Source organism: Protomyctophum parallelum (genome assembly GCF_964188405.1).
Source record: "Protomyctophum parallelum genome assembly, chromosome: 5".
NCBI lineage: Eukaryota > Metazoa > Chordata > Actinopteri > Myctophiformes > Myctophidae > Protomyctophum > Protomyctophum parallelum.
In genome coordinates this window covers 55,093,038-55,120,610 of record NC_139702.1, presented here as the reverse complement: position 1 = coordinate 55,120,610, position 27,573 = coordinate 55,093,038, and the positions used below count along the sequence as shown (strand labels likewise).

The window sequence follows — 27,573 nt, the reverse complement described above, 5'->3', positions numbered from 1 at the left end:
TTATGGAAAGCACTGGTTATACAGATCAAACCTGTGACCTTATGGAGCACTCGAATACCGTAGTTCCCAGCATGCTGCTAAATCATCTCAGGAAATCACATCACACTCCCCACTTGAAATCCTCCCCAAATATTGATCAGTGATTTTCTACAATATGCCTTCATCTTTATTCTATTTATTTCTATAAGCAACTTTCTGTCCTGGCACTTCTTTTGTGAGAGAGAGAGAGACAATACGCCTAATCATTACGAATTACAAAGTTTCACTTTACTATTGCGGTTGCCTATATGTTTATGTGGTTGCTTATATGCAATGCTATTGCTTATTCTACAGGACAGGATGTAATCTGCCCTGGATATCAGATAAATAACCAAAACAAAGTGTAGGACGACTAATATTGTCTGCTTTGACTTACATGACCATAAACCTAATAATGTAGACATTATGGTCAATGGTGCTGAGCACTTTATTGTATTGTCACCAACAGTGTTGCTGAGTTTAAGCTGTTAGGAGGGTGTTATCCTTCTCAAATGATTTATTCACAGAAATGTTTTATGTTTAAAATTATGAAAGAAATATATATGAAAGTACAGTATATGTGCGTAGGATTATTTTGATTATGTGATGAATAAACACGTACTAAATTATGACCAGGTCCCACCTCAACTATTTGTTCTTCATACGGAATACAGCTGCATGGTTTTGAGCAATATGAACTGCAACACACATGAACAGTTTTTTTCTATGCGTACATACTATAATTTGGGAGTCCATGACATGGACAACTTTGAGCACCACTGATATAGCAACATACGTTTTTCAGAAAACTAGTAGGATTTAGAATACATAGAATCGGCCTCAGGTCTTAATGTGTTAATATGGATTTGTACTGGTGTCCTGCACCAAAAATAGCTAGTCTTGTGAGCTTGTAGATGGGCCATGTGCAACAAAGTAGGCTATATAGGCTTTGAGTGCATTGATCACATGGACCGACGACCTGGGTTGCAATCAGACTCCTGGCATCAGCATCACGTCTCTCCTTTCTGTCCGTCGTTTCCTCGCTCTCTACAGTCTACACTGAATAAAGCAGAAAATGCCAAATATATAAAGAAAAAAGGAAATGAAAAAAGATGGCCGTTCCAAGCAGTCATGAGTTATCACCAGTACTTTATAAAATATTTTAATGGGAGGTGGTCAATAAAAAGAATTACAGTCAGGAATGGATTACACATTAGATTGGCTTGGGACATAACGAGGCACACTGACTCCAGCATTATTAATAGCAATGTTCAAGTATTCAGGTATAAGTATAAATTATGCTTTGGCAAAAAAGTGATGAGTGACAAAATAATTACATTAATTCTTCTTCATCCCCCTCTCATTAACTGTGGACTCTCTGCAGCCGCAGCTAGCACACTTGAGAAGTTTTACCTTGAAACAATTTGTAGTTTTTGAGATATTTAACTTTAAGCACCCAATGCATTTCCATTGGGGTTTGCTACTGGGGAGAGAGGACACTGGAGGAATGACCCATGTTTTTGTAAAGTCACTGCGTTTGCAATTTTTACACTACGGATGTGTTTTAGATCACAAAGTTTGCAGGGGTCTGCTCTCTGATTTAATGTATACATTTTGAATTTAGTCATTGGTGCAAAGTAACAGTACATTTTGCTTACAATACACAGTACAGTATTGTGGTGTGGTACTTTTACTTTACTTTCCATTTTTGTTACTTCTACTCCACTACAATTACAGCATTTGACAGCTTTAGTTACTTTTACTTTGCAGATTTTATTATGAATACAAAACCTACAGTAACCACATACAGCCAATCTACAATGTGACTTGTTATGAGCTTGTAGATGTGCTATTTTCTGTAGATTTGAGTACTTGGTAGTACTCAAAGTATAATTTTGATGCTAAAACGTTTGTACATGTCAAACTCCAAAATTCCCACACCCACACACACCCCATAATCCATCGCCACCCCACCTCCCACAGCACATGACATACTCCCTCTGATTATTCGAGGGGAAAAAAAACAATCTACAATGTTATGCGTTGTGAGCTTGTTGATCTGCAGCTTGACAATCTTTGGAAAATATGAGTACTTTTACTTAATGGAAACAGCTGATCAACCAGAGCCAAGTCTACACACTCACATACAACGGTACTCAAAGATACAGTACATACAAAGAGTGCACTGCTGGGACCTTGACTGCATTTGTATTATTTATACTACTATTTTTAGGGGGCTTGAAGCGAGCCCACGTGGTTTCTTCAGGAACAATATTTTGTAGTTAATTTCGGTTCTCATTTCTTCATTTTTTTCTGCGCCGCTTTCTTCTTCACCATCTGCAGCCGCTTCATGGCGTTGAGCTGGGACTCTTGCGACGTGGGAGCCTTGTCACCTGTGCCCCCTTTTGACCCATTTCCATTGTTCCCATTTCCTCCCCCGTTGTTGCTCACCCCACTGGATCCCCCATTCCCTCCCATGCTGCTGCTGCTGGGGGACCCAGCCCCTGATGGTCCCGTTGCAGACAACTTCCCCTGGCCGTCCCCACTGGATGAGCGGTTTAGAGCTTGCTTACCCAGTGTCAATGGCGGAGGGGGCTTCAGTGGCCCCTGGTTTGATCCGTTCCCATTGCCACCCCCGGCGGGAATCTTGGCACCACTACTGCCGCCTAGGCCTGACTTAGTGCCCGCTAACCCAGACAGTCCTACAGGTTTCTGGCCACTACCAGGACCTGAGGAGCCCAGTTTGGAGCTGGAGGAGATGGAGGGGTTGGTCTTGGCTCCAAAGGCGGCCCAGCCACTGAGACCACTGCCAGAGGATGTGGTACTACTGCTGCTGATGGCACTGATGGTTGATGTTGTGGTGGATGCCTGGACAGAGTAGAACAGAACAGGTTAATGTGCACACAAGACATGAGGTTTATGACACGAGAAAGAAGTTATCAAGATGCATTACCAATACAATATTGGTGCTTTAAATAAATAAAAATCATAATCAATTGTGAATGCAAGGTGTAAAGACCACTGTCAGTTGGCATGATGGCATCATCTTCATGTAACAATGTATTGTTTAAACAAGGCAAAAATCCAAAATGAAAGAAACAAACGGATCCCAAGGAAGAAACATAATTCCAAGAATTGTCCCATTGTTCTACATACCTTCACCTCAGTTCTTTTAAAAGCCTGGAAGGAACTGGTTGTGTCTGGCTTGAGTTTCAGCTCTGGTTTCTTCACCAGTGTGTCTTTAACAACAGGGGCCACTGATACAGCTGCTGGGGCTGGCTTCTGAGGAGGTTTCTGGGCTTTCTGTGCCTGGTGCACAAATCAAAAACAAGATACAGAATCAACTCAAGACACAGTATCAATTGAAGTAGTAACCGGTGGAGCATAGAAACACTATTGAGTAAAGTATAAGTAAAGAAAATAAGAACAATATCGGATACATACGTAAACAATCTCTCCAATGACACAATGCATAATAAATGTATGAGTACAAGGTTTATATTCCAATACTCAAATTTCTGTCTGCTCACCTCTTCTGTCTAGCATGGCGGACTTGGCGGTGTTACTGAGAAATTGGTGATCTGCTGAAATATGTGACCATCTTGTCATTCTTGTGGACTTCACATGTCCGAAGTAATTCTGCAGTGATTTACGTTCGGACATTGACATTATGTAAAGTCCACAAGATGGTCATATATTTCAGCAGTAGCCAGCCGTCATCTGCCTTTGCAATGCATATCCAGTATATTGCATATTGTCACGGCCAAAGTTTTGACGAGCCAACCAGATTCGTCTGGAACCAGGCTATAACCAACCAGGGCCCCGTATGCAAATATAGGGCGGGACATTGCGGAAACAACTCTAGTACTGATAGGGATGAGATTAATATCCACGCAGTGATATTAGTATCGCTACACGAGGCTATTTCAGCAAGCCATCAATTTCTTTGTAACACTGCCATACTAAAGTATTTTTTGAGTATTGTAATGTAACTCAGTAATTTGAGTATTGGAATTTAGCTTATGGGAGGAAGGGAATAATGCTTTCCTTACCATGCGTTTCATTTGCCTCGTGCAGCGGGCACAGTACCAAACCAGCCGTGGGTCGTTGACATCTTTGTCCGATACCGGAGGTTTGTGACATTCCTGATGGTACAGGTTATGGCACTCCTGGCATTCAACAAGCTGGTTTCCCATAGACACCGTCATCTGTCTGAATTAAAAACAAGTAAGTCGAATTAACTTATTTTCCTAAGACACTACCACTGCAAGAAACAATTAGTAATGACTACAAGGGTAAGAACATTTGTGCACAGACAATGGCTGGGTTTCCCAAACAACACGTTGTTTGGGAAACCCAGACAATATTCCTATGACCCCAGCTAGTTGTTCTAATGGAACTTCAAAACTAAAATAACAGCTAGGAATGCAAAAGTATGAATGATGAATACCTATCCTTTCAATACTAGATTGTGCAAGTTCACAGAGAAAAGTCAATATTACTGTCAATATTATTGTCTTTCAACAAATACAAATGTCTTACAACAAGTACCTTTTAAGGGCATCTTTAGTTAATTAATTCAAGAAGTGACACTTACCTGCAAACCACACAAGCTAGGCCCATTTCCATGGCAAAGTCATCAGCATTGGTCTCATCATAATCGTGTATGTTTGGCAGGATGAGGTCTTTGCTTGTTTGAACTGTGATTGGTGAAGAGCGGTTCTCCGGTTTCTCCAGACGAGGCTTCTTTGGAGGGTCAACCTCAGCCAGATCAACCCTGACCTTGGGTAGTAAAAGAATATATAATTTGTGTCCCAGTTTTCAATTTAAACAGTTAATTTCGGTGTGTGCACAACGCTGTGTGCAAGTTACAAATTAGGCTTATTTAATTAATCATATATCATGAATGTATTTCCTGGAATTAATAATCATAAACTATTGGCACATGGGGAGCATAAATACAATTTATTTACAGCAGTATAGTTGAACACATTGAAAGTGATATCCTTTGGTTAAAAATGTGAAGTGAAATAGTGAAGCTGTCCAGCTCCAGCGTTTTAATAAACAGAAAATACATTTTCAGTCGTATCGCCGACTTCATATAATCAGGAGAGAGTATCTATCAGCTTTAATTATATAGTGTTCCAGTTCCACTTTTGGCTGCTTGTTTCTGAAAATGCATTTTCTGTTTACTAAAGAGCCGGAGAGACAGAGACCACCGTTACTGAACAAACACTATACAGCAATAATTACTATGTGTGAGGATGGCCCGAGCAGCTGGTGTAGCTGTCTGGGCACTATAGGCTGGTAATCCAGCCGGACAGCGTGTTGCGGGTTCGATTCGAGCCCCGATCCCAATGACCATTGCTGCGTGTCACTCCACCCACATTTCCTGTCAGACTATTTGATTGATTGAAATATTTATTAACAGTTTGCAGAATTACAGTACAATTCAAGCACAACTCAATACAAAGACTGTTAACTGTGAGTGGATGACCCAATAAAGCATTACATTTGTTTACAACTTACAAGAGGGTCCACCTTGTTCAAATCATCAAAACATTTAGAGACGTACAAATATACACTTCTATAAAGCCAAAGAGTAGAACGGGAATTCATCATAAAGGAGGTCAAAAGGGAAAAGAATAATCTATAATCAATAAAAGGCAAAAACATATAATAAGAAAGGAGAAAAAAAGTGAGGATAATACACATGGTACCTTTTCAGCTGGTCTTTTCTCTGCCTCCTTCTTTACTTTCTCTGAGTTGCTGGATTTGCTGCTACTGCTGCTGCCAGAGGAAGAGGAGGAGGAGCTGGACGAAGACTTGGAGTCCTGTTTACTTAGGCTGAGCTTTGACACAGAGCTCTTGGACACTTCTATATCCTAAAGACACAAGACACAAATACTAGTTACAAGAATCACTATGTTTACATTTTAGACTGATCTTTCTGTAACAAAAGGAGTGGGCACCTGAAAACTCTGGGCACCATTTATTTTTTATATTTACTGTAATTATTTTACATTTACATTTTATAAATGGGGGCCAAATGCACATGATATTTAAGGACAAAAATGTCATAGCCAATTTAACATTGAGATGCCCACTTGCATTCCTCTTTTCTAGACATTGCCCAATGACACTTGAGGTATATGGAGTGGAGTATAATAATCTCTCTCTGACCTTTTTGCGAGATGAACACCTGTGACTTTACCTTCAGTGAGGACCGATAAGACGAGTCGCTGCCTCTGGCCATGGACTCATCCAGCAGAGCTTTGAGTTTCTCTGCAGAGTCTTTGTTCTTTGAGTGCAGATAACCGAGTCCCTTCAGGAAGATGGGATCCAACTCAAGACTCACGCTCGCGGCCATGGTGGAAACCTCAAACTATAAAGGGTAAGTAATATATAGTTAATTTAAGAAGCCCTCAATTTAAATGTATATTATAATTGCGACATACAGTGCTGTCCAGAGCCACACACATTACATTATTTAGATGGCCAGACAGCATCCAGACAGTGCACTGCCTAGCCCTACAAGTCAGATCCCAATGATTCCGAGAGGGGCTATGCACTGCCACTGTGATAGAGAATGGCTACTTAAACGTTGATTGCTACCGAATTATTATAGCTGTACATCTCTTTATCTTTTCGATTATTAACTTACCTTTTACGAACACTCGCAGCGGTATATTCCTTACAGTGATATGTTGTGACAAACAGATATTGAACGCTAACTAACTAGTAAGTATTTACAAAAGAAAGAACTGTCATCCCCGGGATATGAAGGGACACTTTTCCCCCCTCCTTGTGTCCTGTGTGCAACCATCAAATATGTCCGCGGCGGCGGAACCCGCAAGACCAAGACGGCCAGAACTGGATGGAAATTGTTCTCAGTTATGCAATATGCATCATGTAGATGCATGTATTTAATATTTTACGTATTATTATACACATTATTCATGAATATATTTCATGTAAATGTAGATGTTTGTTTCTACAGCAATGTAATGTTGTTTCATAATTTATATTTTGACAGTTGGTGTCGCTGTCTGTCGACGTCTCGAAATTCTTACATGGTATATGGTAGCGAAGAAATAGAACGAGGAAGTGTTTACCTTAACAACGTGTGCACTGTCAGCCATAGCGTATGGTGTCAGCAGCCACTGAGTGTAACAAAACATTCTGTAAGTAACTTTAAATTGTACGTCATTCGGTCATTGTATGCCCTGCTTCAAAATAAATGAATAGTGCATTGATGCTGCATGCTACACATTTTCAGTTAAATATTTTAGAGGTACATGCCATGTCATTTATTCCGATAATGTACTTACCCGGTAATTTAATTTGCCCCAGTGAAGCCCAAATTCCATTACTCTCTTCTCTTCTCTTCTCTTCTCTTCTCTTCTCTTCTCTTCTCTTCTCTTCTCTTCTCTTCTCAGCAATGGCGCACACAAACACAAGGGAGCAGCACCAGTCTTTATATCTAGAAGTTAATTCTTCCACAAATGAAGATGCAGCTTTCCCACTACACACGTCCATTTCCCTCTTCCTCCTGTCCTACTGTGATTCAAAGTGTTTCAAAGTGCATCTGGTCACTGCCAAGCCTGCTGCCAGCTCTCTGTCACTCAGAGGACGTATACCATCGTCCCTGGACATATGTGACATTCAACCAGGCAACTTGCCAGTGTTGGTGAAGGGCTGCCGTCTCCCTGCTGTTTTAGATGAGACAGGGAGGTACTGCAGGGCCGGACTGGCTGTGGTGCTTCGTCACATCATCAACAGGACCATGGAGATTGACCCTAGCAGGAAGGATGTGTTGGCATTGCTGGGGTTCAAGAAGACCTGTCTAAAGGCCTGCGCTGAGGTTAGCTGTACATACTATACGTTAATGCATACACACACACACACACACACACACACACACACACACACACACACACACACACACACACACACACACACACACACACACACACACAATAATACTAAGGTTAAAAGTTTCTACTGTGATCCTATGTATTCAATTCATCAATACAAGACATACAACAATATACAATAAATCCTCACCAATAAAAGAATACTTCCAGAAAAACACTGCAAATTGCAGACAGGTGCTCTTTTATGGTGGTTTTGAAGGACGGCACTAGGGAGTCACACTTTTTGATGGCTGGTGGTAGGGCATTCCACATTTTGGTGGCATAGTAGTAGAATTAATTCATCCTCAAGTTTGTGCTGGGGAATGAGATCAGTGGAGCTCAACTCTGGTGTCGTGAGGCCTGGGCCGTGGCTCGGCGGTCCAGGCACCTAGGCACTCCGAGTCTGACGGAGTGCCGCGGGCTCGACTTCCGGTCCTGACGGCCTTTGCTGCGTGTCACTCCCCCATTTCCTGTCAGCCTACTGTCTGTCCCTCTATAAAAAAAAAAGCCAAAAGGCGCAAAAGAAAACATAACCCCCCCCCCAAAAAAACTCTGGTGTTGTGCCTGTGCCATGTGGGCGTTTCTCACTCCTTTGAAGTAGTCTGACAGATACACATGGGCACGGATCCCTTTGATTATCTGGAAAACCAGGCCCATTGTCCTCTACCGTGATCTCTAGCATAATGAGCAGGGGCTAGGTGAGTCCTAGATTTAGTTTGCAGCAATGCATAAAACACAGTACATGCAAAATATATTTTACAGACAACATGTAAGACCATATTAAATCAACTTATTGATTGTCATAGCAGTTGGTGTCAATTGTCATGGAACTTGCCACACCCAACTGTTCCAGGGAATCATCTGATAAGGCCACACACTTCCGTTACCCACTTTAACAGCTTTTCTCAGATGTAAAAGAAACTTTGTAATTATTGCCATAAAGTAAACTAGTGTGCAGTCTGTTGATTAGTCAGTAAACTAATAGCTTGGTCTGAAGAAAGGTGTGATATTTGGTTCAGTCTATGATTTGTGATTTTGTTCTATTGTCTCCTGTTTTGGGCTAATTCCCTGGTTGATGAACCATCAAATTCTTATTGGTTTGAGCTGTACTTTAATCTACTGACAAGGTTTCAGTTTCCACATGAGCAATAATTTAAACAGACAGGATTTCAATAAATGTGTCGCTACAGTATATTTGACCCGTTGTTTGTCTTTAATACTGTGTCCCTCCCAGGTTAGGTCTGATCTATGCATTTGCAACTCTCTGTTTCTTATAATCAGTGTGATTCAAGCATCTTTCACTGTTACACACTCAATTAGTTATTTATCCTGTAAGAGGCTAGCCTTCTAAAATGTAAAAAGTAAAACATTTTAAATGTTATGTTTTCATTCATTCACATTCAGGTGAGCCAGTGGACCAGACTGTGTGAGCTGGGGATTCCTTCTGCTGTTGAGGAACACCTCCAGAACCCCGCTGATCCATCCCTGCACCTCCCCTCCACCATCCTCTACCTGGAGAAGAGACTAGGCGAGCCTGTTAAAGTCCACAATGATGACAAAATACGCAGGCAGAAACTTCAGCAACAGAAACAACAACAGAGGAAGAAAGAGAGCCGACCTTTAGAAGACCAGGAGAACCTCCCAGACTCTGACTCCCATTCAGAAGGAGGGCTGGAGCTCAGGACAGCCCTGGCCAAGCTATCTGTGGATGCAGTTCCCCCTCCGGCCACCAGGGAGAGCTCAGAGATCAGGAGAGTGAAGACGGCAGAGCTGCCCCCTCTGCAGCGAGTGTTTGCAGAGGGGCTGTACTTTACTCTAACCGATGTTGTCCTCCTGCCTTGCATCTATCAGTACCTGGTGAGTGTGCATTTTGTCCTCATGCCTTGCATCTATCAGTACCTGGTGAGTGCATTTACTGGCCTACCAGCATGTGCACTTAAGCCTCTCCAGCTGATCCAAAATGCCGCAGCTCGCTTGGTCTTCAACCACCCAAAATTCTCACATGTCTCCCCCCTGCTCCGCTCCCTCCACTGGCTCCCGGTCGCTGCCCGCACAGAATACAAAACTCTGATGCTGGCATTCAAAGCAACCAAAGGTATGGCTCCCCCATATCTTGCAAGTATGATCGAACCCTACAAACCCTCAGATCAGCCAACCCTCACTAAAAACGCCGGGACAACGCTCCACACGTCCCAAACTCTTCTGGCTCCAAAACTGTGGAATGCACTTCCCATTGCAGTCAGAACTGCAGCATCACTCCCAATCTTCCGCCGTAGTCTGAAAACCCACCTTTTCAGACTCCATCATGGCCCATAGCACTTACCCCACCCCCTTAGATAGCATTTCTGTAGACTTAGATAGCATTTGATACAGACTTATAGCATGTTATGTAGACAGCACTATAATTGCATTGTATGTAGTCATAGCACGTCATAGTACATATGTATAGCATAGTAGTATAGATGTATAGTTTATATGTATAGCTTCATTATATAGATATTCCACTGTTACTTTCTTAGCTTACGCATGTTTCTTGATAAATGTTTTTTATGTGATGTATTCCTATGCTTTTTTGTTCTTTCTTAATGTAAGTCGCTCTGGATTAAGAGCGTCTGCTAAATGCCTAAATTGTAAATTGTAGTGTCTGCATGGGGACATTCTGTTTAATACTACACCTGAGGACCACTCCCATGTCCATGGGACACTGCCAAACTGGATTACCAGCCAAGGTGCCTGGACCGCTGAGCCATGGCCCAGGCCTGCCTTTTTGTATTTTAACATAACATTTACTTGAACTGTTAGCAATTAGGGATGGCCGTTAGCGTTAGCCGCATCGTTTCACAAAGTAAACAACAGCAGCAGCACACACAATGCCTGCACCCCCAATATTGCCTCATCTCATTTGTGTCTCATTCAGAGACGCAAGCTTCCTCATTCCTCATAGACACGGCCATTTACCATATTTACTCTTGTCTCCCATGGAGACTGGTCTGCATTATGATGACTTACCAAATTAGGCATGACGTATGATATTGACATTTCGCTTAGGTTGAGCAGGAAGGAAGAGCCAACGCATTTATAACCAGCCAGGCAGAAAGTTGGAGAGGAGTGTCTGACTACCTCAGACTTGGCACAGACTCTCCTGCTGTTTCCTAGGTGGTCTGGAGTCACCTGGCATGAGGTGATAACACTTCAAATAGAAGGGAAGGGCTGGGTGTGTTCCAAGTGCACTGAGGTTGAAATCAATCCACGTCACAGATGTAATTCTTGGTTTGCGTGGAGAGAAAAAAGAACCGGTTGCTGTCGCCTCTCCTTATTTACAAGATACATTTATCAATCATGTTAAAATATAATAATACATTTGTGTTGCTGATTTGCCATGCTATGATTGTTTCATTTCAGTGAATCATACTTTGCAAACGTAGATTCGTGGATTGTTTCCAATCTAATGATGCAAATATGACAAAAATGTCCTTTTATGCACAATTAATCACCTGCTGTTGCGTAGGTCTGTAAACTTCAACATGATTCCAAAAGCCCACATACATATTGTCTACTTTTATAAATAGTTGTATCCTATCCTGTAATATTGCAACATTGGGTTTCCCTAATTTATTAGCTCCTGACTTTGAGGAGGTGTGAGGTGCAACCAGGAACACCTGGTGACCTTTATGCACAGGGCAGATGTTCAGTTAGCATTTTGTGGTTTTAGTCACGGTTTGGGTCAGCACATGGCCTTATTGATTGGTGATGGGGGGCGGGGGCAGACAACCACGCCCCTCCTCATTTCAGCTCCTCCAAACTGTTCCCTTGACTGTGGGAATGAAGTAAATTGTGATTATTATTTTTTTTACAATGAGACTTTTAGAGCTCAGCTGTGCTCCAGTGGTTTCCAGTTTCACACTCAGCCTAGCGTGTCTCCTCTCAGTGGCCAAATCGCCATTACTGTCCACGGTGAGAAGGGCCAGAGGAGAGCCTTCCCACTGTCAGTCAGGCCAATTCTTTCCCTGTCTCTGTTTGCACGGATCCCATTTCCCATTCCCAACACACAGAGCTATGCCATTGCTTTTCACGACCCCCAACCCAAGGACCCACACACATATTCACACACACACACACACACACACACACACACACACACACACACACACACACACACACACACACACACACACACACACACACACACAACACACAACTGTTTGTCCAGGCAGAATGAAGGTTGGTTGGCCCGTTGATTCTGGTTCACTGAACACACTGACATATCTTATGAGTCACTTAATGCATAACTCCTCTCCTCCACAGTGCTCCCTTCAGATGCTCTCCCCTGGCACTCTATCCGAGCTGCCCCTCCTGCTGCGCTGGTACAGCTGTGTCCAGGCGGTCCCTGGGGTCCTGACCGCAGCCACAGCCTGTGGGATGCGTCTGCCCATGAACCCCCATGCTCCTCAAACCCATGGGCCCCCGAGCCCTTCCAGCACGCCAGCTCCCGAAGCCGTGACGGGGGTCACGCCGACAGATTTGGTGGAGCAAGACGGCATGGCGGGGCGGACCACCACCGCTGCAGTCCCACAGGCGCATTTTATCGGAGGCCCCAGGCCCACCATGACGAAGCTTAAAGTAAGGGAATATTTTCCCTCTTTTATTCCATATTTTTTAAGTTCATCTCTTGCAGATATACAGACACACACAGTAATTATATACAGTACAAACACAGTACACAACTAGAAAATGTAAACACAATTTAAAAAAATTGCAGAGTGTGGTTGCCGCAGTGGCTTACATATGCCCCTCCCACTAATATTGCCAGCCAATTACAATTTCAAGTCACACCTTAGATCATGTGTAAGTAAATCGGAGGGGATTTAACCCCCAAAATTCATGTTTTTGCGACAAACGGTTAAATTTCTCGCATTTGCGGCACCCCCTATGGATGAAAATGGAATTGCTATTAGAACTTGGTTGATTAAACCACCCCGGACATGTGATTCAAATTTGGGATGGATTGGACACTCCCTTCGTGATTTATCGCATTTTCTGTGATATAGGCCCCTCCTAACTTCGGACGACGATTACGGCCGAACGATACGCACTATCAAAATTCTGCAGTTCGTGTTTTAATTGGATGGGTCCAGAGATCACGTGTACAGATTTTTGTGAGATTTGGAAAACATCTGTAGGAGGAAAAGCAAAATTCAAAATGGCGGAAAATATATCATGGCGGAAATGGGCGTGGCCTATATGGGGAGATTCGTCATGACCCAAGGAATCCAGGGAAAAAAATATTTTACGACCTACGGTTCAAGAGTTATAAGCCAAAACGTAAAGTTATAGCGCCACCATGAGGCCGACCGATAAAATTATAAAATTATAGGTTAAATAATTTTAGTGATAAGTATGAATTTATCCTCCAATTTTGTAACTATAGTGATTACAGTGTACGAGGAAAGATTACTTGAACGTGAATTTTTGCATTTTCCCATGCATGTCAATGGGAAATTTTAATTCACTAATAATAATCAATTAAACTATACAACATTTCTATTAACAAAATACAAGCACACGATTCCCGATTTTTTTTTTTATGGCTCAAGTGCGTACAGTCAAAACTGTGGGAGGTATAATGCGCCAAACTAAAGACTAATCCAGTGGAAGTTTAATAATAATACGTAGGAATAAAGTGTTACAATTACTGCACACACACATTTAAATTTGATGAGCTCCCTCCTTGTGTCCCTTTACAATAATGAAAGAGAGTCAAGGGATGCCCAGATGGTTGTTTGTTGGCTAGGCTTCCTTTAATTTAGAGCCATCAGTGTCAACTGTTTGTTATTTTGTGTTTACTTTGTTTTTATTCCTTTTTACAGGTTAATACAGGCAGGCAATTCAGTCAAAACAGTTCCGTTTTTTTCCCTCCCCCCGTCCAGAGACAGCAAACAGATGCAAGGATAGAGTATATCAATATATTGTGAATTTGAGTCAGTGACTAGCAAGCAACGCACGTTGCACGCGTCATGCAGCGTTGTTTGCTTAATATGCATTGTGCTAAATCTGGAGATTAAGGAGAGCAATTACTATTCAGGAGAAGGCACAGGGGAGAAAGGGTTAAGAACAGGGCTGTGGATCTGTGTCATATTCATATTTACGGTCGAAGTAAAATTGGCCTACAGTATATTGTAATGCCATGATAAGGGTGTGTATAACGCTAATGACATATCTTATACAGTAGTTATTTATTTTGTCTTGTTTTGTTAGGATTTGGACAGCTTTGAACAAGATTTTAAACACCAAAGCCTCTATATTTTGCTCTTCTAGTTCATCCCCAGATGAAATGCATAGACCACAGTGCCTTTGTAGTTCCCTTCCCTCTGCTCTATTATGCCTTGCTGTTCCACTCCCCTCCTGTTCATTACAAAATTGCACCATTTTTCTTTCATCCTCTCTTATTATCACTTAGCACATTAGTGCAGGCGGTGCAGAATTCAGCTCACCTCAGGTGCAGTAACCCAGTGCTAAACATAATAAACATTTTATAGTCGGCCTAAGCAGCTCATAGTAATTGCTGAATACCCCAGTGAGGAGTGGAGACGGGGCCCAGTGCTAGCATTACTCCTTGTGCGCAACACTATACAGCTCCTGTAGGACGCATTGGATGGCCAAGCAGTGACACACATACACACACTGGACATTATGAACACCTACTGAGCCAATCATACTACCCATACAGTGCACACACACGCTCAAGTCATATAGACAATTTTGCACACACCAACGCATCATACGCACACACAATCATAAACACATGAGTGTTGGACACCAAATGTTGTCCCTGGAATTGTTTAGGGACTCGGTCCTCCCAAGAGGCGATAAACAGGCCCAGCTCTTCAGAAAGTGGCCTGTCAGCTGGCTTTCTCTGTTCTCAACAACGCTCGGCGAAGATAAATGTGAGATTTCCTCTTGGCCAGCCGTCCATCCTGATCTCATATCTAATGTCAGGAAAGAAGGGGGGAGAGGGGGGTCGAAGCAGGACAAGGGCGACCGTAAGTGTGGCACGTTCACGGGATGAAATGTAGTTGGGGCAGAGAGGCACCCACAAATTAAAGTTTCCATTTATATGGAAGACGTTTCGATACGTGTTCCATATAAAATGTACGCCCAGCTGACACATGCTGCAGTGCTGTTCTTGCTCTACCCAGAGGGATTATGGGACTGGCTGTTTTGTCGCCACCATCATGTCTGCAGTGCAGCTGTTGGGGGGGGGGGTGTGTGTGTGTATGCACATGCTGTGCATATTTCCATTTGCACACACATTGATGTGTCTGCGTGTGTGCGGTTTCCCAGCCGTGTTTAAAGTGTGTCCATGACCATGTGAATAATGGTGCCGTCACATTTGAAATTGTGCACAAGGTGTCTGTTTCTGTCTCCTACTGTGTGTGTGTGTGTGTGTGTGTGTGTGTGTGTGAGACAGTGTGTGCGCGATCACACACACGCACAGTCGCACACACACACACACACATATTCACATATGCATGTTGTGCAGCGTACGCATATCTCTGGATTCTTTCTGCACACATGCACATGCGTGTCCCACTGTCCCATGTGTGCCACTCAGTCTGTAGGCGTACATTTGTGTCCGTCTGAGAATGTGAGGACAACGCCAGGACTAATAGACAGACAGACAGAAGGCTGGACTCCAGCAGTAGTGACTGACATGCCATCATTCACTAGTGCTAACCGGAAGCCCCAGTCCCATCTCTCACTCACACTGGGCCTCATTTATCAATGGAGTGCATATGACATGGTCAATGGGACCATGTCAACGTGATCACATTTATCAAGTGATCCTATACAGCCAATCTTAGAGTAAATTTGTCCGCTCCTTTAATAAATCTCACGCCTGAAACAAACCGTCATTTAAGTGACACGACACTCCCTTAAATATTCTCAAAGCCCCCCGATTTTTCGACATGAACAACCCGAATACGACCAAACAACGGCCTGTCTTGTCCGCTGAAGCCTGCCGGTCGAAATGCCTGACCGCCAGATGTTGCTGCTGGGTCTGTATGTATACTGTAGTGGTGTAACAGTATGACGATGAGCCAATCCACCATATACTGTATCTTATGTTTTTCTCTGTCTCTGTCTTCCTCTGTTTCTCTTTGTGTCTCTCTTTCGCACTCATTTACTTTCTCAACAATGCATGAAAGTAAAACACTTTCTCTGAAGTACTTGCACTGTTGTAAGCACAAGTTCAGGCAAGATGGATTAGTGACTAGTCTGTATTCATAATTACTATAGAACCAGTCTGCAAGTTGATTTTGTGAGGCCATACATCAAAAATGATGTGTTAATGCCATGGTAGCATTGTTTATGTTATTAATCAATAACACAATGATGATTGATTGCACATTGAGCCTTTCACACAGGCAGTGGTGTGCACAGTAGCCCATGTCGTCATCCTCAGAGAATGACAATGGCTATATCACACAATCTTTGCACAACTGCAATATGGAAATACTGTTTTTTAATTTGGATCACTGCAAAGTTTTGTTCCCCACTTCACCATCAGGGCATATATTGTGATATGCATTGTGATTAATAATATGCATTGCAACAACAATAATGCTTCATCTTTACTTCATTTAAACGGGAGATTGCATATTAATGAGCAATATTCTGTAAATGCACCAGATTTAGCAATGACGCTAACCTGCAGTCTCACAGTCATCTGGCACCACCCTACATGAAATTACGAGTATTACTCTCTATTTCATTTCCACCTCTCCTCCTCCGGTGCTGCAGGACATGGAGAGGAAACATTTGCACTCTAGAGAGTTGGAGTAATAATAAGGAATGCAGTAGAAGTGGTTTGTCCTCGGGTCTAGTTTCAGATCATGGTGGAGTGAGGTAAGAACAGGCCCCTTTGTTATTTTTCCTGTAAATCGCTTCATTAGCACTCTCTGGAGTCCCCCCAGCATCTAAGCACCGTGGAGGAGTTTCTATGGTAACACATGCGCGCGTGTGTGTGTGTGTGTGTGTGTGTACGTGTGTGTGTACGTGTGTGTGTACGTGCTGCACAGGTATTAATAGGTGTATTTGTGTGTGTTCATCCATCAGGATCATGGCATAGAGGCAGTGTTCTCCACTCACCCCAACCCTGACTGGACCCTCGCATGGAACGACCTGCCTGCAGCTGTCAACCCCACTGAAGGTAAGGACACAGGCTTCTGCTCTTAACTTATTTCTATCCTTTCCTTGTTTTTTATTCATGACAAAAACAGTACAATTAGGGATACTGGCATTGTGAATAAATAAAGAACGCAAAACACAAAATACAAGATATGTATACAATACATAGTAAATCAAAAACAAAATAAGAAACATAAAAAACAGACACCCAGACACCCTCCCCTGTCCCCTCCCAGGACCATGATGTCACAAACAGCACACCTGTGCCAAATGTCTTAACACTGTGTAAAAGGGAAAAGGTCTAAATCATACCCTTAATTTTATCTGCAATGTCAGACCAAATATTATCATTCTCCTCTTTTGCTCCATGTAACCTTGCCGTTGACATCTCCAGGCAATATCTAAAAAGGTTAGAGCCCATTGGACGAAATGTTAATGTGTGAGGACTGAGAGGTTTCCACTGCATATCAACCTAAATCTTCTTTGCCACTGCTAAACCAGCAAAGAAGACACACTTGCGAGTGCCGTTTAACTGTATTTGGGATACATCATTTAAAATAAATAAAGATGGAGAACGACTAATGTTAACTCGTAAAAGTAATGAAAGTTTAGCAGCAACAATACCATATTGAAGCACAAAAAGTACAGTTGGGATTATTTAAAAACCTCATAGCACATAATCTGCAGGGGGTCAAATATGTTCGGTGAACAAAATGTAGATTAATCTGTTGATGATCAAGATTTCTAGAAGACAACATAACATTAGACCACACTGTGTCCCAGCTCCAATCAGGATCTAGATTTGCTATGTCATTCCTCCATATAGGAAGGGTCCCATAATTACATTCTAGTAAAAATGCATACAGTGTGGAAACAAGACCTCTCTGCTAACATCACAGATACATCTAAAGGGTGCATTGTAAGGGGGTCTGCAATGGAACCTCATTTGCATTGATTATTGTCTCCACCAGGCCGAAGGCATGGGGAGATACTATGTTTTGCACTCCGTCCGTCCGTGTGTGTGCGTGTGTGTGTGTCCGTCCGTCCGTCCGTCCGTCCTTCCTTCCGTCTGTCCGTTACCAGCTAATCTCCGGCACCGTTGGCCCGATCCATGCCAGATTTCATCCAAATCTCACGCAAATCGGTACACAGGATGTGATCAAGACGGGTCTGTTGAATTTCTCAGATTCTACACTGATTGGCTAAGATTGCCTTCCAAAGTTTTCAGGAGTGGCCCATTTTGTACAAAATTCTGCACATCCAGAATTCTATCCTCAGAGATGCTATGAGTGATCTGGACCTGCATTTCCTCAACAAAATGAAGAATATTGCTGCAAAAAAAAAAAAAAAAAAAAAAAAAAAACATGTTTATGTTACTCCTAAACATTTTGCCAAACACCACACACACTCCTATCCTCCTGGTGGAGACATGTGCCCAGAAGGGCACTTTTTCTAGTTTGTTATGTTTTAATAGATCAGATCTCTCAATTCAATAGGATGTTTGAGGAAGAGGGGGCGAAGGGTGAAATCCCAATAGTAAATTTTGAATTTAGGCAATATAAGGCCCCCTGTAACAAGGAACGTTTGAGACGTGGGCGTTTCACGTTCCACACAAATTTACATATAGCAGAATGAAGCTAAGTCCAATACTGTGATGGCAGTGGGAACATCGAACTTACAAAATTAACCCTAAGGAGGACATTCATCTTTATGCTTGATACTCGAGTATCAAGCATTTGTAATCTGTTTGCACTGTTGCTAAACAAAGCTATTTCAATTATTGACCTCCACGCAGCATAATAGAGATTGGCCTGGTATTTAATTTCTCAGGTGGTCCTCAACAATGAACATAATCCAGAGAGCAGGGTCAACTGAAGCTCAACTCATGGCTACAGTGCTAGAACAGAGTTTTTGCAAATTATAGAATGATCTGATATCAAGATTAATTTGCTGAGATTTGAGGGCAGGGAGATATTTTATGTAGTTATTGTTTTTGTTCTTTTGAAAACTGAGGGTTTAGATGTTGCGTCTTTATTTTATTTCCTTTCTCTTTCTCTCACTCTCTTTACAGAGCTACCAACCTGCACACATTTTGTGTACCAACCACGCAATTCTAGGCGTATAGACACCTAGAATTGCGTGGTTGGTACACAAAATGTGTGCAGGTTGGTAGCTCTGTCTTTACCACATAACATCTTTGTACAGATCTTTAGCCCTCCTTCCCCTCCATCTCTCCACCACTGGTCCAAAGTCGTAGTGAATCTCAGTAATATACTATTAGGGAGGATCACGGCGTGCATAATTAAATATGTGCATAAAACATTCCCCCGCTAGGCTACTATAACGTGGTGATTTTCATTGACAAGTTGTGCCCCCGAGATAAACGTCAGCGCACTGACAGATTGAGGATTCCACCCGTCCCATAAGCCATGCATTTTTCCTGTGACTGCCTCGAAGGAATTTTAAAATGCTTGACACACACACACACACACACACACACACACACACACACACACACACAAAAAACAAACACACACCCTAGTAAACAGACACACACAAATGTGTTGGACATGTAAACGCATGCACGCACGCACCTGCCTTGACAGTGCTGTGGTCAAGTCAAGTGCAGCACAGTGCCATATTAGGAGGAAATCTCGGCAACCACACACAGAGGCACCCCCTCTGTATGTTGTGGCAACATACGCCTGATATACACCTGAAGCACAGGCACACACACACACACACACACACACACACACACACACACACACACACACACACACACACACACACACACACACACACACACACACACACACACACACACACTGTCATAGTGGTGTGCTTGCTTCAGTGGTGGCTTGTTGCAGTGAAACCATATGCTGTTGACTGTAGTCCCAGGTGCCTAAACCTCTCTCTCTCTCTCTCTCTCTCTCTGGCTATACTTACTTTGTCTCTCTTACATTCTCTTTGCTTTCTTGCAGCCATGCTCATTCTATCTCTATCTTTCTTTATCTTGGTTTTTCTCTCATGGAAGTGTCCGGTAAACACTGTTATTATTATTATAATATGTGGCGCTGTGGAGTGTGGAGATAGCTGAAGAGAAACACACACACACACACACACACACACACACACACACACACACACACACACACACACACACACACACACACACACACACACACACACACAGTGTGATTCTGCAACCATCTGCCCCTCATCACAGTCTGTCAGTGTTTGAAAGAAAACCGTAATGCCTGCTTTCATAAATATTTCCTAATGTGGAATATAGTGACAGGAGAAAACTAGCTCCCATGCTGCAACCTCTCACCAGCAAGCTGAGATGTGTCATTTAGAATCTGTCTAATGGGTGCAGTGCTGTGTGTGGGAAAATGCCTCTGTCTGCCCCATAAGCCACTGAAAAAATAAAAAGAGAAACGCATACAGTACAAAGGGACCTATCTTGCGCCACCTCTTAACCCTAAACTTATTTGCCATTTTTTACTATTTTAAAACATTTTAAAATAGTTCAACGCCAATCTACGTCGACACATTGTGAGCTTGTAGTTCATCTATTTGAACTATTTAAATATGTTTTTTTTTAAAGATATTTTTTTTGCGGCTTACGCCTTTTATTGAATTTTTAAGGGACAGACAGTAGGCTGACAGGAAACGGGAGAGAGATGGGGGGATGACATGCAGTAAAGGCCGTGTCGGATTCGGGAGTCGAACCCGCGGCACACTGCGACTGGATTACCAGTCCGGTGCCCAGACCGTTACACCACGGCCTGGGCCTTTAAATATGTTTTAAAATAGAAAAATAGGTTTAGGAATAAGGGGTAAGGACTGCGGCGGCGCAAGGTATAGCTGAAAGTCTCCACTTTCCATACTGTATGTGGAACTTGTTGTCTGCAGTTGTCATCTGTTGCTGTTGGTAGTCAAGGCTGCCAGTTCCCACCTGATGTGTGGGAGTCTGCGCCACACCGTATTGAATAACTGCTAGATTGCATAATATAAGTTATGCATCTTATACTTTGCGTCTAAGATCTACCTATTATCATTATGTGTGCAAGCTTTTGTATGCTGCAAACCTCTTGACACAGCTGCGTTTCCCCTTGGCCTCAACCTTCTTCCACGGGGTCTATGAATTGAATTTCACAGATCATTAAAGATCAGTTTAGTTGTGGCCACCTAATATGTACAGATATCCATCGTAGACCACAACTGAATGACTGTAGCTGCTTTCTGGAAGAAGCTGTGCAGAAAAATGTGTTCAGCCAGAAGTTGGTCTCTTTGTCAAACACTCTGATGTTGTTACAGTGGTCCTTCGTACTTGTCCCCATGGTCCCCCAAATACAAACATTTTGTCCATTGTCCTGATGATGGTGGCAGAGTGACATGATGAAACAGGTGCCTCTGGTATTAGTTAAAGACCAGACCATTGTGGTGGTGTCCAACTTATAGATGTCATTATGTTTCCTATTGGACTCCTGAACAACTGAATATTAATGCTATATGATATATGTAGGCAGTGATGTTCCTAGCGTATGGACTCTGGAGACTGGAGAGGAACCAAACTTTAGTCATTTCACTTTAGCTGGCACTCTCCATGATAAACAGTGCAGTTGATATCTCCACATGCAGTGTTGGGTCGGTAGGTAGATAGCTGCTGTGTTTCAGTGCTACAGTAATTAAGGAATTTGTGTGGAGTGGAGACAAGAGGAAGCCAATTTGTCTTGAACCCGTGTGTGGGCTGTGCCATCTGTCTACACACACACACACACACGCACACACACACACACACACACACACACACACACACACACACACACACACACACACACACACACACACACACACACACACACACACACACTGATGAAAAGTAGCAGTATCGTTAGTTTTCTTGTATATGAGTCTTTTGCGACCAATGGTCGCAGTTAACTATGGAATCGTGCATTTCCCGTCAGTGTGTTGGTCGGGCACTGGAGCTGACCTGTTCTGATATTCCATATGTTGTTCCTTCTCCATCCATCCTTTCTCTTCGTTGTCTCCCTTTTGACTGATACCTGTCCATTTAAACTCTAGACGGCCCAAAGTTATTTGTGCAGCCGCGCCCGGCAGAGGTCTAGAACTATAGGGTCTAGGGGGGGAATTAAAAAACTTCAGTGCACTGTGCCTACTCATGTTGCGACCGAAGGTCGCAACATGTGTAGGCACAATGCAAGGAATAAATGCATTCGCCATGTATGCGAAGGAAGTCTGATCCAATCACTTTTAGATTTCTCCAGTTTAATCCTGAGTCTAAGTTTTGTTGTGTTCAAGATCTGTTTTTAGGCATGTTTAAGCCTCCAGGAAAATCCGTGTTGAGGTTCTTAATCCACTGTCCAGTTGGGATTGTGTTGAAGTCCAGCGCATTTTAGAGCTTCAATGCCGTGAGCCATGAAATGTTGCACAAATCTTGTGGTTGTCTTTTTTTTTTGCATTGTTAATATTGTATCTGTGTTGTCCCAGCCTTGTACCTATAGTTTTACCCGTTTCTCCGACATATTGTAAACCACATTTTTCACATGTGATTAAATAAATGCAGTTGCTGGTTCTAGCTGTTATTTGTTGTTTAATCTCCAACACGCGTTTTGTAGTTCTATTTTTGACTAATTGTTTGGGTTTGAAGTATTGTGGTCCCTGGTGTGCTGGTGTGTTGATTTCTTTTAGCTTGCTGTGTACTAGATAATCTTTAAGGTTTTTGTTTTTTCTGTAGGCCGATATAATTTTATAATCTTTTAGAAGATCATCCGTTCGGTTCTCAAAATTCCTTTTTATTCTGTTGTTGGCTAGTGTGCTCTGTGTTGAATAACTGGTTATCAGGGCCAATTTAGGGCCTGGATCCCGCACTCTTATTTCTAAGAAGGTATTTTGAGCTTTCCGGAGGAATGTCCTAGTGTATCCTCTTAGTCTGAGAGCATTAAATAGCGTTTTACAAGCTATTTTGAAATCACTTCTTTGCGTGCAAATCCTATGGAATCTTAGTAGTTGTGATTTGACTATTCCTGTGTAGGAGTGTGCCGGGTGGAATGACGTTTTGTGTAATAGGGCGTGAGTGTCTGTTTCTTTAAAGAATACTTTTAAGTCTAGTTTCCCATTTGTGTTAAAGTTTGGGCCCTTGAAGATTGTTACATCAAGAAAGTCAATCCTTTCTGTGTGTGTCACATATTTTATCGTTATGGATCTATTATGGCTATTTAAAACATCAATAAATTCCTGGAATTCTTCTTTGCTATGTTCCCATATTCCAAATATATCAAGTCATTTCACATTAGCTGGCACTCTCCATGATAAACAGTGCAGTTGATATCTCCACATGCAGTGTTGGGTCGGTAGGTAGATAGCTGCTCTGTTTCAGTGCTACAGTAATTAAGGAATTTGTGTGGAGTGGAGACAAGAGGAAGCCAATTTGTCCTGAACCCGTGTGTATGGGCTGTGCCATCTGTCTGCACACACACACACACACACACACACACACACTGTCATGAAAAGTAGCAGTATCGTTAGTTTTCTTGTATATGAGTTTTACTATGGAATCGTGCATTTCCCGTCAGTGTGTTGGTCGGGCACTGGAGCTGACCTGTTCTGATATTCCATATGTTGTTCCTTCTCCATCCATCCTTTCTCTTCGTTGTCTCCCTTTTGACTGATACCTGTCCATTTAAACTCTAGACGGGCCCGCCCCAAAGTTATTTGTGCAGCCGCGCCCGGCAGAGGTCCCCCCATTGCAAAGCGCCAGCGCTCGCCCAGCAGTCTGCTGTCACCCAGGCGGATGGGTGCACGCGTCTGGCAAATTGCAGAAGTGACAAACACCTGAGAGTGACCAACCGTACACAGAAAGTAACATCACAAACCACTCACATACTGTACACGTGCTTATACATTAGTCTAAACCAGCTACTGTACATACATCCACATTCACACAAGTGCACAATTCTCCCTATAAAAGCTGTATATTTCAATTGATAAATGGTTTTACCCCCAACTGACCTCCGATTTTATTAGCATGCAGTGTTAACAAGCTACCTGCACACCTGGGGGCAAATGAGTGCTCTGTGCAGAACACATGGGATGATGGGAACAAAGACTCCTGTTCATGCTGCCTGTTTTTACTCAACCTGTAGAAAGCATTGCTTGCACTAATTGGAGCAGGGACTGTCTGCAGCCAGGTAAGCAGCCAGGTGAAGACTGGATCTATTGTGTAGAGAACAAGCTCACTGGATGTCTGTCACTCTGTCTAGCTTAATGTGGCATAATAGGGGGGTGGAGGGTACATGTGAGATGTGACAATGGGGGAGAGACTGGGGCAGGAGGAGGAGACGGAATGATAAAAGACGAGAGACAATTGGGAAAACACGAAAGATGGGGAAAGAGACATGGAGCTTCTGGGAGAAGAAGAAATGAGGTTAAGTGCGTGTATGTGTGTGGGGGCTGGGTGTGCAGGGAACCACATAGTTGTCATACTTGAATCATGTTGCCATTAGGTGCTCTGGGGCTTGTTTTGGTACAAGGGGATGAGATGAGTTTCCCTGTCTTTGTCTAAGGTTACCAGAGGATGACAGAAGCTGAAACACCAGCGTGAAAACACAGGCCCCATTTGTCTCTGCTTGTCTGTCTCCGTCTCATTGCATCTTTGGCTATAGAACAGACGAGATTGAGATTTCACACTCAAATTTCCGACTTGGCTGGCATGAAATAATTTGATTTAGAATGGTGGGAAAATATATTTTGTGAGCTACTGCACTGGTCTTCCTTCCTTCCAAGATCAGTTCAAGACTTACTTTTTGCATCGGTCCAGCACAGGGTATGTTGTCCAAAACGGGCCCCTCCAGCTAATTTTGAAAGCCAATCATAGTCTATAGCCAGTAGCAAAAACTGTTTTGCAAAGAAAAGGCAACATGGCGGAAAACGTCTCTGGTGGAAATGGGCGTGGCTTATTTGGGTTCTGTAATGACCCAAGGAATTCAAAGGGGAAATTATTTTGATTGTCCGACCTCCAGTTCAAGAGTTATAGGCCATAACTAAAAACATACAAATTCAACAACAAAACATACAGTATCCACATCTGCCCCTCTATTGTTTTGCAGGCACAAGCAGGTCTCTGGCTGCCTCACAATGTGAGACACCATTAGCACATGTTTTTGTAGCCATGTTTGCTGGCTAATAAGCTGAGACATAACAGCCCCTCCGCAAAAACATCCTCCCTCTTGTTGGTTAGCGCCAACACAGAGAGTTTAGCCAGACTGTGACTGTCACAACTCGCATCCCACGCTTTTCAGCTTGCTGATTGCTGACTTGGAGCGTAACAGCTTGTCATATTTTACCCAACAAACCACCCCTGTGATGCTCAACTTAACTTTGATTCAAACCTTTATTCCACTCGTGTAATGGTTCCATAAGACCCCCATCTTTGGACCCATGCATATTCCAAAGTGGCAGTAACACTGCCTGTGCATCATGTTCAATGTGTCCCTGGCAGCTCTCTAAGCTGGAATGAACTGCCCAGCCCAATATCTTAAACAACTAAAATCTCTGTTCATATTGCCAAGCCAATGTAGAAGATCTGTCAAGCGGCTTTGTAGAAGATCTGCTTTCTGCTGCATGTTTGCTTAAGCACTGTTTTTCTTTTGCTGCACCTCCAAGGGATATTGTTTTTAAAGGTTATCTCTCTTTTCAGTTGTCAGACGTAGCAAGGGATATCTGTATGTAATAGTTGATGAATAAATGTATGAAGTGGGCCTGTACCATACAGTAACACACAGACAAATATTTTCTAAAGTCTTCTTTCTAAAAACATTTCTTTTGTAATGCTTCCATGGTAGATTAACAGTCCAAGAGCAGCTTTCCAGAATATCAAATTGCTTAGCCAGGTGGGTGGACATTGGATGTGAGCTTCCTGGATTACTTTTTTAAGAATACAATTCCCCGTTTTGGCATTAAAGATGTTCCACTAGTGCTTTACTTTGCTTGTTTTGAATACTTAAACTTGTTTCGCAGTCAAATGGCCTGGACTGTATGTCTCAGAAATTTTAATTCTGTTATATTCAAGGACCCTTGTCCCCAGGGTGAAAGGCTTGAGGCCAATTTACTTTGCATGACAAGTGTTGTGTGTTTCGCAAGGCAAATGTGACGTAAAAACGGCATAAGCTGTCATGGAGGACGTCTGCCTATGATGTCTCATATATCTGGAACAATGAAAGGTTGCAGACACCTTCATAAAATGTCACATACTGTACTCTAATTGGCCGGGAAGATGCTCAAGACCACATCCTCTTCCTTGTTTACATTTTTTGGCAATGTCGGTGAGTCACAGACCGTATGAATGTTCAGAACGTTGTGAGTCACAGTGTGACGCTCAGTGTATACTGTATTCCTTTCCTTTACTTTATGCCTTTGAAGACCCAGGCAGATAAGAGTTTTAAGAAGTGCTGTGTAAAAACTATAGGCACACCACAGACTAATAATGTTGATATAAATATAGATGCGGCTTAGGCTTATAAACCAGCCCTCAGTTGGATAAGCTCAGGCAATGATGCATGTTGGCCTCTGTGATAATGTGTTAATCACATGCCCATAGCCTTATTTAATTTTGTTCACAAAGAGAACACCATGTAGGTTAACCCATTCTGAACGGGCACCCATTTTGGTGTCAGCATCATGTTATGCTTTAGCTATTTAAAAATAGCAGATCTACAAGCTCATATCGCGCCACCGAGTGGCGCGATACGAGCTTGTAGGTCTGCTATTTTTGAAAAATCGAAGAACGACTGACATTTTTTTAATCTGATCTCAGGTCAGAATGGGTTAATAATGAAACTGTCAGGATGTAATAGACATTTTTTAAATCTGATCTCAGGTCAGAATGGGTTAATAGATGAAAGGGACACTTCACCCCTTTTCCAACCAAATCTTATTTTAATGATGTTTGGGAGACAAAAAACACTTTCCGGGGGGGTTTTATGTGGGTAATATGTGTTTTTAGATATTGTAGTATTTCAAAGTGTCCATGATGTCATGGACACTGGGCTCACTTCCTTCCTGGACTACAATTCCCATAATGCTTTGGTGCACTGCTCCTCCTTGTGGATAGGGAGAGGGCTGTCTTACTGAGACAACATGTAGTCCAGGAAGTAAGTGAGCCCAGTGTCCATGACATCATGGACCCTTGGAAATACTAAAATGTCTAAAAACACAAATGTCCCACTAAAACCCCCGGAAATGTGTTTTCTTGTCTCCCAAACATCATTAAAATTAGATCTGGTTGCAAAAGGGTAAAGTGTCCCTTTTAACCATTACAACTGGAACCACTTCCAGAGAAGGACAATCCCAGCAGGACTATACAGTATAATTTCAAACAGTGTATGGAGGGAGTTGGCTCAAAAACAGTTGCTGCTGATGTGCT

General features: G+C 42.6%; 2 protein-coding genes across 2 annotated transcripts in view; one reads left to right on the top strand and one right to left on the bottom strand.

The window, feature by feature from the left end:
• Positions 1 to 5: 5 nt before the first annotated feature.
• Positions 6 to 6,813, bottom strand: ints12 (integrator complex subunit 12). Its single transcript, XM_083764994.1, has 8 exons — positions 6,683 to 6,813; positions 6,233 to 6,403; positions 5,739 to 5,903; positions 4,616 to 4,800; positions 4,071 to 4,230; positions 3,175 to 3,327; positions 1,960 to 2,886; positions 6 to 1,919 (listed from the first exon to the last, which is right to left on the bottom strand). Exons 2-7 carry the CDS (start codon positions 6,386 to 6,388, stop codon positions 2,314 to 2,316), a joined length of 1,392 nt encoding a protein of 463 aa, XP_083621120.1. The 5' UTR covers positions 6,389 to 6,403; positions 6,683 to 6,813; the 3' UTR covers positions 6 to 1,919; positions 1,960 to 2,313.
• A 338-nt stretch (positions 6,814 to 7,151) lies between these two features.
• gstcd (glutathione S-transferase, C-terminal domain containing) overlaps positions 7,152 to 27,573 on the top strand; it is a 75,479-nt gene continuing 55,057 nt past the window's right edge. Inside the window, exons 1-5 of the mRNA XM_083765210.1 lie at positions 7,152 to 7,202; positions 7,458 to 7,882; positions 9,339 to 9,791; positions 12,240 to 12,554; positions 17,052 to 17,145. Coding sequence (XP_083621336.1) covers positions 7,166 to 7,202; positions 7,458 to 7,882; positions 9,339 to 9,791; positions 12,240 to 12,554; positions 17,052 to 17,145 — 1,324 coding nt within the window. The 5' untranslated portion in view covers positions 7,152 to 7,165. The remainder of the gene's footprint in view (positions 7,203 to 7,457; positions 7,883 to 9,338; positions 9,792 to 12,239; positions 12,555 to 17,051; positions 17,146 to 27,573) is intronic.

Excerpts from the sequence above, each read along its gene's own strand:
- ints12 (XM_083764994.1), bottom strand. The coding sequence starts at position 6,388 with ATGGCCGCGAGCGTGAGTCTTGAGTTGGATCCCATCTTCCTGAAGGGA. Across the intron at positions 5,904-6,232 it reads CTTATCGGTCCTCACTGAAG|GATATAGAAGTGTCCAAGAG; the intron begins GTAAAGTCACAG and ends TTGTGTCTTTAG. Across the intron at positions 2,887-3,174 it reads TTAAAAGAACTGAGGTGAAG|GCATCCACCACAACATCAAC; the intron begins GTATGTAGAACA and ends TACTCTGTCCAG.